This window comes from Puma concolor, chromosome A1 (genome assembly GCF_028749965.1).
Source record: "Puma concolor isolate L17-30 chromosome A1, mPumCon1.1.hap2, whole genome shotgun sequence".
NCBI classification, from domain to species: domain Eukaryota; kingdom Metazoa; phylum Chordata; class Mammalia; order Carnivora; family Felidae; genus Puma; species Puma concolor.
Window position 1 is genome coordinate 82,831,945 of NC_141667.1, and position 13,855 is coordinate 82,845,799.

Consider the following 13,855-nt stretch of genomic DNA (forward strand, 5'->3'; position numbering starts at 1 on the left):
AATAAAATCCTACATTTGTCATACCTTCTTCACATTACTTTCCAGGTTTCAAAAATCAAATGTTTAGAATGTTTCTGTTTTACTATGAAAACAGGAAACTTGCCTAGGACAAGAGAGCCTTAGAGTATGTACCATCAGGCCTTTAAATATACTTTTATAATAATGCACCATCTCAATCCTCATGACTGCTCTACCAGGCAGAAATGAGTGTCCCCATGTTATAGGCAAGGAAACAAGAGACCAGATATAAAGTAAAGCAGCCACACCAATATGGCAAATATGCACCCATGCAAGATCCCAACCGGGTCTTTCTAGTCCTGACCACTACCCCCTCCACAAGCTTAACAACACTAAAAATGACCTTTTATAACCTTATGGTTTACCTTCATCACTCTGGAAACGAAAAGACTTAACGATGCAAGCCACGTTAAGTGACTGCCCTAAGAACACACTCTTGTGGGAATGCAGAGCCAAGGCTAAAGCTCGAGTTGCAGACCTCAGGTTCAGCCTTTCTCCAGAGGGGACAACACTGCTCCCTTCTGCACGCTAGAGTTCCTCTCCTCAAACTCTTCAGAAGCTAAGCTTGCCTCTCCTCCCACAAGTGGCCAGATGGCAGAGAAGCTGTTGCTAGACCCTGCTTCCACTCATACCTGCTTGTCTCAGCTCCTGGCTCCTTGGGAGGCCTTGGTTTTTGAGCTGATGAGAGACAAAGGACAGCCCAGGAGCTGAGCATCAGCACAGCCCACAGCGGGCCCTCCCGCACCCAGCCTCCACATAGGTAGGGGCCATGGGCAGATGCCCACAAAAGGGTTAGGAGGTAGAATTGTGAGAGAAAAGCAAGAGACTATAAGGAGAAAGAATTCTCCACATCATTGCTTATTTCTTTTCTCTTAACATATGTTTTCATATGTTGCATATTCCCTTCGAACATCTTTTCGGTGGGTTACATTAACATGATGTTTGGTGTGAAGGCTTCCTAGGCAAATTATAAGCAAATGTGGTCTCTTGTTAGCTTCCTCCCCCCCCAAATCATTCTTTATGTATTTCAAGGTCACTCTTATTGTCCCATTCTCAATGTCTCATCTCACATTTCAAACAGCACTGACTGTAGCTTATCTGAAGGCACTTGGGAAAGTCTCCAATTCTGTCTTGGCCAGTGGCCAAAGTTAAAATGAATCTTTCTGGGGGAAAATTTTAAAAGGCAAGTGACTATTAGCTGCCATCCATTTCTATCATAAAATTAGCATCATATCTTGCTTTTAGTAATAGCCCACCTGAAGTTCTATTTAATACATCTGGAAACAACCCCTAGCCTTCTTGCACAGTTAAAGGTACCTGACTATTCATTTTTATGATTATGCTTTTAATCTACTCAAGTGGCAAAATCATCCAAGCGAATAATCAATAATGGGCATTAAAACAGCTTACCGTTATTAAAATTAGGCAGCATTACTTTCCTACAGAGATAAAAAGCAACTCTCAGTTGCTCTGGTGATAATTCTCAGAGTACTGTGACGAATAAGTGTAGCAATATCTACCAATGCCTAATGTAAGCTGGGCATGACCCTCAATGCACAGTTAGTTCCTTTTGCTCAAATAAAAAGAACCGAACCAGTTACAGGTAATACAATGTAAAGGGGGCTGGTTTCAGGTGACTCAAGAAGTAGCATCTTAAAGAAATACACAGACAAAAATACACAATGAGGTGATACTACAATTCATTCCATTGCACACTGGTCCCTAAAAGTTAATGAAGCATATGTTAAGGGTAAAAAAAAAGTGGAAAATATAATTTTCTTTCACTTCCCTAGATTCTGCTGCAATTCAAACAGTACTAATCTATATCTGCATTACAGAATAGTCATTTCTTCATCTAAAATATTCAAAGCTGAAATAGAGAGTTAGGTAAGAAAATAAGGAATAAAAACAAGTAATGAACTTTGCAAAAAAATTAACCATACCTTGTATTTCAAAGACAACATCAGCAAGCATTGGTTTATTAAGGAAAAACTTCAGGGAAGTGTTATAAAACCACAGAGGTTTTCTGGCTTGATAAGTTTTGCAATTCCTTAGACAATTTATCTATAAAAGAAGACAAAAAAAAAAAAAAGGAAATGTACAATATGCTTTGGTAATATATATAGGTTGGTTAGAGAATCTGGAAAACTGTACTGAAATGTCTGAAGAAATAAGGATTACCTAGTCTACGGCATCTCTGATCATAGCTGTCAGGGGAACTTGCCCTCAAGTATGGCATGTGCTACATGAGAATAAGCCCTGTGCAGTATTCTTAGCAGTGAGTGAACCGGCTAAATGAAAACTCACTTCGCTGGCTGAGACACGTGGGGTCCCAAATCCATGCAGGCCTCTGTTACCTGGGAAACAGACAACAGTCCAACCTCCTATGAATGCCTAGTAAAATATGTTTACATACAACCTGTGTGTTTGTTCACTTTAAGAAGGTACATACACAAAAATTTGTTTGTAATTTAAAAGCATACACATTTCCCCCATCAAATCATGTCCTACTAGGATCAACATTAAAATACCTGAGAGTAATGAATAGGTTCATCTCCATCTTAATGTATAATCTTATAATCCTAAGTGTCTTTCTACCCACAGCTGGGACTCCTGGAATCTATAAAAGGTTGCCTGGATCTCCTATCCAGAGTTCCAGAGAACCTCTTCCATGACTACACCTATCTGCACTCTCACATCTGCTTGCTCTAGATGGTGGCCTCCAATAATAGTGGTTGTGTGACTTAGCAGTCTCCAACCCATCTCTAGCCTCCACCTAGGATTTAGCGCTTGGTTTATCCTTTCTGTAATCTTTCAGACATTTCTTTGTTCCAACCCCAGAATTCGAGAGCCAGCCCCTCTCCCCTCACCCTCCACCCATTTTCCTTGCTGAATCTCAGAACCTCTGGTTGGCTATCTAGGGAATACAGAAAGCTTTATCCCTAAGAAATAACCAAGCAGGGGCGCCTGGGTGGCGCAGTCGGTTAAGCGTCCGACTTCAGCCAGGTCACGATCTCGCGGTCCGTGAGTTCGAGCCCCGCGTCGGGCTCTGGGCTGATGGCTCAGAGCCTGGAGCCTGTTTCGGATTCTGTGTCTCCCTCTCTCTCTGCCCCTCCCCCGTTCATGCTCTGTCTCTTTCTGTCCCAAAAATAAATAAAAAACGTTGAAAAAAAAAATTAAAAAAAAAAAGAAATAACCAAGCATACAACTGGAACAATAAGAATAAATGATACCTAGTCTCCGTTCTGGATTAATCCACTATGGTCGGAAGTTAAAATCTTTGGTAAGAGGAAAACAAAAATATTATCCTTACTCACAAGGAGAAAGAAAACACACTCCAGAATGATTTCCACTAGCAAGGCAGAGAAGCAAAACAGGATCATACAAATCCTAGTCTTATAAAGTCTATTCTCAGATTCTACACACAACATACCTTAATATATATCTAAGGAATTGGTGGAGAGAATTCAGGGAGAGCCACACACAAAGCAGAGCAAGTCAGAGAGCATCAAAGAATTTGGTAACTAGCAAGGGCTTTAGAAATCATAATTTATCCCTCATTGTAAGAAAGTCCTGAGGAGACATGCTTAAAGCCAGGGATAATTTATGGCCAACTCACAATTTAAATGTACATTTCCTGATTCCTAATTCTGGAATGTATTTCTGTGTTGTACTCAGTTAATGAGAGAGACCCTGACTCCGGAAAAGCACAAGAAGAAAGCACAGAACTCCTCTCTCCTCCTGTGCAAAGGAGGAAATTTAGTTCAATATCATGGAATCCCATAGTCCCCAGCCTCCTCTTCCCCAACAATTTTTTTTTTTTTTTTTTTTTTACCTCAGTACTCAAAGCAATGACTGTATTCAGAATCACACCCAAGGAAAGGCTTGGGTTTAGAACAAAAGGCAACACTTCTGTCCGAAACATTCATATAAAGATTATAAGTCTATATATCATAAATAATATGTAGATGTATATTATATATGGATGGATGGAGATAGATAACAGATAGATAGGTAGATAGATAGATAATCTTATAAACAGATTCCTGTGTGATCAATGCCTTGAATTTGAAGAAAAAAATTTTGAAGGATAGTTGTTTGGACAGAACACTGATAAACGTATTATACATTTTCACTAGTCTATAAACAAGTAATCTAGAGAAATTTTGAAAAACAGAATATAGCTTTATGCGCACATTTCTACAAAAGTGTTAGTTGGATTAGACTGCAAGAACTACCACTCTGCCATACCCTTGTAGAATTGGACAGCTTCTGTATACCAGCTTCAGTGTGTTATTGAAACAAGAAAAGTCTTGCTCCTTAATTCCATGTTACTTCATTTACAAATTTTTTTCCCCAACTCAATAAGCCAGGAATCTTCATTAAAAGCTAGTACAGTTTTAAAATCTTAACTTACAAAATAAAATATTAACTTAAAACATCATTAACTTAGGTTATAGAATTGACAGTCATCTGTATAAAAAAATTAAAGGAATAATATTTTTTCTTACATTTTTTCTTATATTTTCTTACATTTCTTCCATTTAACATTTCTTACATTTCTTACATTTACATGTCTATATTCTGCTAGGCATTGCACATACTTACCAAAAGGTAAGTATAAAAATATCTACTGTAGCCAATTTGTTTATCACAGAATCTGAAATAAGAATACACTGGCTAAATTGTATAATGTAGTTGTCTCAAAATAAATTTATTTTTGAAGCCCTTCAGACTCTTTACAGCCTAAGTGACTGGAGTTTTAACATGCACATGTTTATGACTTGTTACAAAGTCTACATTTTATAACCTTTGACTTATAATTTTAAACCTGTACAAGATGAGAAACAAATCCCTAACTGTCCACCTGATCAAAGAGGTTTCTTAGGACTCTTGAAAAGGGTACACAAAGAAACAGCCTTGCTCCAGAAAACTATCTGGACTTAAATTCTGAGAAGTGAGAAAGCATTCCCTTTAACAAGCTTAACCGTAACCAGACAAATTCAACAGCACTTCATTCTTGACATAGATTGCATATTCCTGGAGCTCTAGGGAAATGTTTCAGAGGATGGAATTCACAAGTCAACATTTTAAAGACATGACTCACACATATTCTAATTCTTATATGAATTAAAATCTGAGATAGTGAGAAATAATACAAGTTTGTGTTTAAAATATTTAATGGCAAAAACAGGTTCAAGAAAAACATATTTATATGTTATTGACTCTTCTAATGACTCAATATTATATTATCATAGTATATCTGTTAAAATTCAGAGAACATCAAGGTAAACTGATTTGCAATAAAGTAGTTTTACCTTTCCTGGTGTTTTCAAAATGCATTTAACTTTCTCGATTACATTTGAAACATCCCCAGAATCTTTCAATTTCTTCCTGATATCTTCTTCCAATTCTTCCCACTGAAAAGCACCTATAAACACATTAATATATGTTGGATTTTTAGGTAAAAACAGGAAGTACAGAAAGTAAATCTCTTATTAGATATCAATATTCCTTCTTTATTTAGTATTTTCTTTTAATTTTTCTTTGCCAAATATATATCCTTGTAATTACACTAATACATTTAAACAGTTCTCACATTAAAAAAAAAAAAAAAAAATCAGTTTGCCTTCCCCTAAAGTATTTCTCCAAACCTGAAGTCTTCCTCCCTAAACAGCTGCCACCTCTTTGTAATAGACAATCAGCTAAAAATGACAGTAATGGCCAGAATATCATTGGCCATCACAAGTAGTCCTTCCTACACTCAAATTATTTACTTGCTCTAAGTAAGAAAGCAGATGTGTTTGTTTTTTTTCCAAGACTGAATTAAATCATACTAATCATGGACAGCAGTGACCACCATCAGGTAGAAGAATAAGCAGTAGGAACAGAATGCATTCAAAAGGTCTCACACATTGTCAGGGTCAGATAAGGATGTTCTATAGCCAACTCTACAGAACCAACCCGAAGAAGGGAGGTAAATAATGACCTGATGAGCTATATGACCATGGCACTGGAGCAAAATCACTGCACTTCGTCCCTCCTCCCCTTGTCCTCACCCCAACCCACTTCCAAGCTATCTCTCCCTAGGCTCATTGCACATCTGTCTCACACTGTTAGCCCCTTTCCTCTGTATGTTACAAAACTCCTGTGTGATGGTCAGTGAAAGTTCACCTTTCTCTAAGCACCCTCTTGCTTGGCTTATAGCAGCCTCCTAACCAGCGTACCTACTCCTCCGTGGCTTTGTCCACACTGAATTGATCCCAATGCTCAGTGCCAGTTTCTAAAAGTATGATTCTGATGATGATATCTGAAGAGATTACTCCCATCTATCCCTGACTTACAGAAAGTCCTAACTCCTTAAAATATAGTTCACCCAGGTGTAGTGAGGGCGAGCATAGTTGGGAGACTCAGGCTCCGGGTCTCTCTCTGCCATTACTGGTGTGACTTTAAGCAACTCATTTCACCTCTAAGTAACTCAAAACCCTTTTCTATCAGTTCTCAATCTATTTCTTCTGATGTTTCCCTTTATGTATCCAGAACTTCGCCAGATGCCTTCATAGACATTAGGGATGGGGAGAGCACATGATAGACATTTATTGAAGCAGTGAGATTGGGCAATTGCAGCCAGCCTGAACAACCAGATCCAAGCTGCTCTGAAGAGTCAATTGGTAGTCCGATGGCTCCCAGGCGTCACTGCAGTCAACCTCTGTGGCACTTGGCACTCTTGAGTATCTTTAAACTTCTCCTCACCTGACCTTCAGCATTACTACAGTGTATCCTGAGGAGAGGGGAAGGGGGAAGGAGAGCCCTGATCAGGGCCTTCCGCTACCTCTGTGGTGTAAAGACTCCTACCATGGCCACACTCAAGCCACCAACATGGAATCACAGAGCACGGACCTGGGAATAAACATAATTGGGTCTCACGAGCTGGTGCCAGCCAGCTCCAGCTCATCACTGCTTCTTCCTACCTTTCATGCTCTTTTTCTGACTTCACTGTCAGCTCCTCCTCCTCCTCAGATTCCCAAAGGTGTGCTGTCTAGAAAAGCCCATGTTTTTTTGTTTTAATTTTTCTGCACTAAGGATTTTTAAATTTAAGGTCACATACTCTCAAAATCTGATAAATTCTTTGGACTATCTCTTTAGAAAATTTCCCATGCACACATAAAAATTACAATCCACCTTAAAATGTTAGAAGAAGAAGAACCTCTGAGAAGCCAACGGACCCCACTTCAGAATGATTTACTCTATGCCAGTGATTCTCAACTGTAGCTGTGTATTACATTTACCTGGAGATCTTTCATATAACATCATTGAGGAAGTCTCATTCCCAGACCAATTAAATTAGAATTTCTGGGGCTGGGGCCCAGATATCTTAAGAGCGCCCCAGGTGATTTTGAGGTGCACTGAGCACGGGCCGTCACTATCTCTTCCTTTAAACATTTCATTCGGGGCACCTGGGTGGCGCAGTCGGTTAAGCGTCCGACTTCAGCCAGGTCAAGATCTCACAGTCCGTGAGTTCGAGCCCCGCGTCGGGCTCTGGGCTGATGGCTCAGAGCCTGGAGCCTGTTTCCGATTCTGTGTCTCCCTCTCTCTCTGCCCCTCCCCCGTTCGTGCTCTGTCTCTCTCTGTCCCAAAAATAAATAAACGTTGAAAAAAAAATTAAAAAAAAAAATAAACATTTCATTCATTACTAAAACCCAGGATCAGTGGTATGCAGAAATAGTGGGTAATTTTTACTGTCTACACTCGTGCATGCTAAAGGAGAACACACATATTATCTCTTAAAAATAAACTGTATTAACTAATGAATACTTACACAGTGTCTCCATTCAGAATATTATCTGAGAGAAGGCAAGAATAAGTCTAAATATATGGGGTTATTAGTAGGTAAATCCCTATAGGCCACTCATTTGTCTAAGAATAGACACAGAAGGATCCAATAACTAAAAATGAAAGTAATAGTTCACAGGGCACTCTAAAGATTGGGCTGTTCTTACAATTAGAAATGCTAATCAAGTCATTTTTGACACGTTTTTGTTCAAATAAAGCAATAATCCCTATACCGGGAGTTTTCTTTGCTTTTTTTTAATTGTGGTGAAAACACTTAATGTATCTATCCTTTTGACAGAATTTTAAGTGTACAGTATTGTTAACAATAGCCATGATATTGTACAGCAGAGATCTAGAAACTATTCATCTTGCATAACTGACTGGGATTTTCTATTTAGTTGACCTCTCGGAGCACTGATTGACTTAGGTTCTTAGAGAGCATGATATACTCGTGCATGCAAGCTGTGTTTTTAGGCAGTGCAGAAAAGAGCATACCACAGAAGAATTCCAAGAGCTAGGATACCAGGCAAGCTGAAGATGAAAGCTTGTTTCCACACGTTCATTTTCTCTGGCAGCACTTCAGTAAGTGACGTGAAATTCTAAGGGCCATCTGTGGTATGAAGAGCTCAAAGCAAAATTCTTGAGGTCCTTACATATATTTCAATTCCTAACCATCTGAAACTGCGTGAGTCAGGACTTTGCAAGCATAAAGACTATCAAGTATTATAAGAATGTCAGAACTGTATGCCAATACAGGATTCTGGGTCGATGAAGACCCAGAAACCGCTGGCCTCGCCATTCTCTTTGAGTACTAGTCTTTCAGTACTTATCCAGAGTTAGCTGTTATCCAACAGAAAATTAACATCTGCAAAACACATACTTTTACTGTGTCTATTTATTTAAAAATTTGATTAGAATAAACCGGAGCCTTCTGTTAACCAGACTATTAAACAGATCCCTCCTAAATAGAGGACCCAAATGTCCGTGGTGACACAACACACACAAAATTTCAAATTCCTAAAGATTAAAAAGAAGTGTGTCATTTAGAGAAAAGACATTCTTTGTAATTTTGTTTCTTAAAAACAAAAGAAGCAGGAGATAGATTTAATACGGTTTTTCAGTCCTTGTTTACTCAGGGCAAATATTCCTGAGCTGTCTGTGTCACGGAGTTCTGCCTCTGCGTTAGCAACCCAACAGACACATGTACAAACGACTGCTGTCTTCACTGTCCACCCAACAGAACTAGTGGGTAGGCCAGGGCTTCTGTGAGGAAACCATTGCCTAACTGGGTCTTAAAACTTGTGATCGGTTCCAAAGTTTTAAAATGCTCAACAACAGGGCACCTGGGTGGCTCAGTCGGTTGAGCGGCCGACTTCGGCTCAGGTCATGATTTCGCGGTCTGTGAGTTCGAGCCCCGCATCGGGCTCTGTGCTGACAGCTCAGAGCCTGGAGCCTGTTTCGGATCCTGTGTCTCCCTCTCTCTGCCCCTCCCCTGTTCATGCTCTGTCTCTCTCTGTCTCAAAAATAAATAAACGTTAAAAAATTTTTTTTTAAAAATGCTCAACAACAGCAGCAAGAAAAACAAGCAAAACAAAAAACCCCATAAGCCTGTCCTCTTTACTGAAGTCTCAAAAAAAAAAAAAAGTAGGCTTAAACTTTTTCTTTGATTTGATAAAAAATATTTTCTAGGGGCGCCTGGGTGGCTCAGTTGGTTGAGAGACCGACTTTGGCTCAGGTCGTGATCTCATGGTTTGTGAGTTCGAGCCCTGCGTCGGGCTCTGTGCTGACAGCTCAGAGCCTGGAGCCTGCTTCCGATTCTGTGTCTCCCTCTCTCTGCCCCTCCCTCACTCATGTTCTGTCTCTCTCTGTCTCAGAAATAAATAAACATTAAAAAAAAATTGTTTTTTAAATAAAAATAAAAAAAAATATTTTCTAAATAAACAGTAAAATATGCACAAAGGCCAGAGGATGAAACAAAATACCAGGGTTTAGACATTTGAAATAGGAATTTGGTTGATTTTTTTCTCTTAACAAGTGTTCTCCATTTTTCAAAATTGTCTTTACAAATACAGCCTTAATGTCTTTTTAAACATAATTTAAACATAATGTAACTTTTGCTTGAGTCGGAGGTTATACTCTATAAATAAAGAATAGGTCACAGGCACCTGCTGAAGCATTTAGTTTTGCTTCTCCCCAAAGCATCAGGATCTCCCTGCAGCCCCAGGTCAATGGTCTGTGGCCCAGCTCTTACCTGACAGCACCTCTTCTCTGAGCCTTGACATACAAGGAGAGAACAGAGCAGAAATGCAACATGTTGGTGTCAGGTTAGGAGGCCTGTGCACTGACTGGGTCGAGGGCTTGTAGCTTAGCAAGCTCTCCCCGCCACAACTAAGGGCAAGGGCTACAACACGGCGCTGACAGCTCCAGCTCTGAAGAGCTCATATCAGTCAGTGCGCCTGACCCCCTTTTGACTTGGTGCCCTCAGACTGATAACTGGGCTCCTCCCCTGGGCCCTGGACTGAATGCCAGGCTCTTAGCCCCTGGCTGTGGCCGGCACTCAGTTCTTCCAAGAGCAGGTGTTGCAGCTGCTTAGAGTCCAAAGCACTAGTACTACCTGGGAGACTGTGTGAAACGCAGAATCTCATGCCTCACCCCCTGGGCCTACTGAATCAGAATAGATGCATGAACAAGATCCCCAGCTGACCTGCATGCATATTAAGTTTGAAAAGCACTGTTCCAAATGATAGACAAGCACCAACCACATAATATCAGAGTAATGACCTTCCTGAGGTTGATCTCCAGAGCAATGGAGCTTCTTTACTAAACTCCTGTCTAGCCTGCTCTATTCCATCTCTATCACCAGAGATGAGTTTGCCCAAACCCAGTCTGATCATGCTTAAAATTCTAGAACAGCTTCTACAGGCAGCTTCCACCTAGCTTGCCAGCCTCGTCTACTGCAAACCTTCACCTCGTACGCTATGCTCCAGCCATAGGAAACAGTGTGTGGTTCCTGGAAAATAGCAGTTCCTAAAGATTACATTTTCCTTAATGCTCATTTCCCAACACATTAATTTATCTCAAACAGCATCAGAGTGAATACATAAGGGGACTGAGGGATGGAAGAAACTTTTTTCTTTCCCTTTTTTTTTTCCATCTGTATGTATTGATTTTGCAATTTTTAAAAAAAAATTTTTTTTTCAACGTTTATTTATTTTTGGGACAGAGAGAGACAGAGCATGAACGGGGGAGGGGCAGAGAGAGAGGGAGACACAGAATCGGAAACAGGCTCCAGGCTCTGAGCCATCAGCCCAGAGCCTGACGCGGGGCTCGAACTCCCGGACCGCGAGATCGTGACCTGGCTGAAGTCGGACGCTTAACCGACTGCGCCACCCAGGCGCCCCTAATTTTGCAATTTAAAAAAACAAGTAGGTTCTGTCACTGGAGACACAACAAGCCCTCTTACTGCTACCTTATCAAAGAGAATATAACTGACTTCAAAGTATTAATGTGCCTTCAAAACTATTCCATAGATACTGTAGTAAACTTGCTGAATAATTCAACAATAACATCATCAAAAAGCAAAGCCAAACACTTCCTTCATAGTTTTCTAAACATCATTAAAGACATTTTTTTTTTCTTTTACCATGTAAACATTTTGGATTTTCAGAATTAGCCTTAAATTCTGAACTGTGAGACTAAAAGTTTAAACATAAAAGTCTGTAGTAGTAAATGACATCTTTAGTCTGGTTTATCCATGTGATGCTTCACAAGCCACTAGAGTCTACTCATTAATTCACCCAACACATACCCTGCCGCACTGAAGGCACTGGGCTCTGTAGGAGTGGTTATTTACGCCTTTGCCAAGCCAATATTCACTAAACAATGGATTTAATTAAGACCTATCATTACCATTCTACTCCTAGGTAGTATATGCATATACATATATGAAGATTTTTAAAAACTTTTATATTATTTTTTTTAAGTTCATTTTTGAGAGAGAGAGAGAGAGAGAGAGAGAGAGAGCGCGCGCATGAGCGGAGAAGGGGCAGAGAAAGAGAGGGAGACACGGAATCTGAAGCAGGCTCCAGGCTCCAAGCTGTCACCACAGAGCCCAATGCAGGGCTCTAATTCACAAACTGTGCAATCATGACCTGAGCCTAAGTCAGACACTTAACCTACTGAGGCACCCAGGTGACCCAAAACTTTTTTAAAAAGTAATCTCTACACCAACATGGGACTTAAACTCATGACCCTAAGATCAAGAGTCACATACTCTACTGACATTCAGCTAGCCAGCCACCCCCATATATGTACATTTTAATCCACTTAAATCTTCATGCTGCAACTGTACTTTTCAAAACCATTGATTTTTATTTTAACTTAGAAAATTATATAACCACAGCCCAAATGAAAAAAAATAAAATCTTATTTTAACATCAATTATTTTACATCAATTCTTTTCCATTCTTATATAGGATATTTAGATACGACACCTTCAATTCATTGACTAAAATGACTCAAATGAAACTTCTATCTTTTAAAAATATAGTTGCTACAGCATTTAAAAGGAGAAGAAAAATAATTGATAAGCTCAATCCTAAAAAGATTAAGTACACAGAAGAAAAAGTAAAACCTAACATAGTCAAAGTTGGGGCTCCTGGCTGGCTCAGTCGGTGAAGGATGTGACTTTTGATGTTGGGGTTGTGAGTTCAAGGCCCACACTGGGTGTAGAGATTACTTAAAAATAGTTAAAGTGGATCAGATCTCAGCTTTAACTTTAGATACTGTTTCCAGTTCCTAAACTGAATGTAAGGACCTTGCTAATTTCTCTCAATGCCCTCCAAAATCTAACAGTAAAACAGAAAAGGGAATTAACGGTCAGGTTTTAAGATGCAGAGATTTATTTCCATTCATACTTTGAAAATTTTGTTTCTTTAAATTTAAACTAGATAAAAAACTCTTGTATTTTCACATTTTAGATATTAAAAAAAAATACTACCATACCTGCTCAGTAGGAAAAGAAATTACTATTTTCACAAGTAGATTTAAAACCAAGACAAGTAAACTTATAAGGAAGATGGAAAGTGTGGACCAATTCCTGTATATAAAGTAGATACTCTTTTATGTATAATCCTTACCTCAGATGGTAGAAAGAAGAGAAATGTGAAACTAATAACCAATACACCTGATGACCACAGGCACACTTCATTTCAAATCTTACAAGAATGTACCAGAACCACTTAACAACGTACCTGAATAAATGAAGCGCAGAATGTCCGATAAACAAGAACAGAAGAGGGCGTCTTTAACGATGACACGTAATGGTGGGTTGCCTGGAGAATCCTGGCTAGCACCTGGAAATGCAGTATCTCTGTTTATGGCAAAGAGGTCCTGGGTGGTACGGATGATACTGGAATCCTGAATGTCAGCGGGACTCTTCACATTGAAAAGCAGCATGAAAACATGGCTTACGGCACAGAGAACAATCTTGTGGGCCTCGGCAACTTCCTTTAAATCTGGGTTGTAAAATACCACGTCCACACACTGGCAGCAGAACAGCAAATTATTTAAATCAGAGTTATAATGCGATGCTTCAGCCTTTAAGACAGGCATTTTTTCTATTTCAAAAAAGAAAACAAATATGATAAATTATTCTTTAGGTCTATAGACCCAAACATCTCAGGTTCCTTTTAAACACAACAAAAGAATTCTTTTAATATTATTAAGTTGAACCATATGAAATTGCCAACATATGGCCATTTTTGACCTATGAAAACAGCAATTGTATTTAACTTAACCTAATTATAAATATATATAAATTAATTATTCTGAGTTAATAGTCACAGAAATATCGTAATTTTTATAGTGCAAGTGAAAATTGTACTAAATGCCATAAACAGCAATAAAATAGTACTTCTCACTATTTGCGTGTCCCCAAATAAGCTATTTCAACAAATACTGAATTTTAGTATGTTGGTAGTTAATCTTTACTTTATCCAAATAA

At 39.2% G+C, this 13,855-nt stretch overlaps 1 protein-coding gene across 1 annotated transcript in view; it reads right to left on the reverse strand.

Moving 5' to 3' along the window:
• The window catches only part of RHOBTB3 (Rho related BTB domain containing 3), a 58,302-nt gene that overhangs the window by 19,781 nt on the left and 24,666 nt on the right, over window positions 1-13,855 (reverse strand). Inside the window, exons 7-9 of the mRNA XM_086716218.1 lie at window positions 13,104-13,469; window positions 5,337-5,449; window positions 1,962-2,082 (exon numbers count right to left, since the gene is read on the reverse strand). Of these exons, the coding sequence (XP_086572344.1) occupies window positions 1,962-2,082; window positions 5,337-5,449; window positions 13,104-13,469 (600 nt within the window). The remainder of the gene's footprint in view (window positions 1-1,961; window positions 2,083-5,336; window positions 5,450-13,103; window positions 13,470-13,855) is intronic.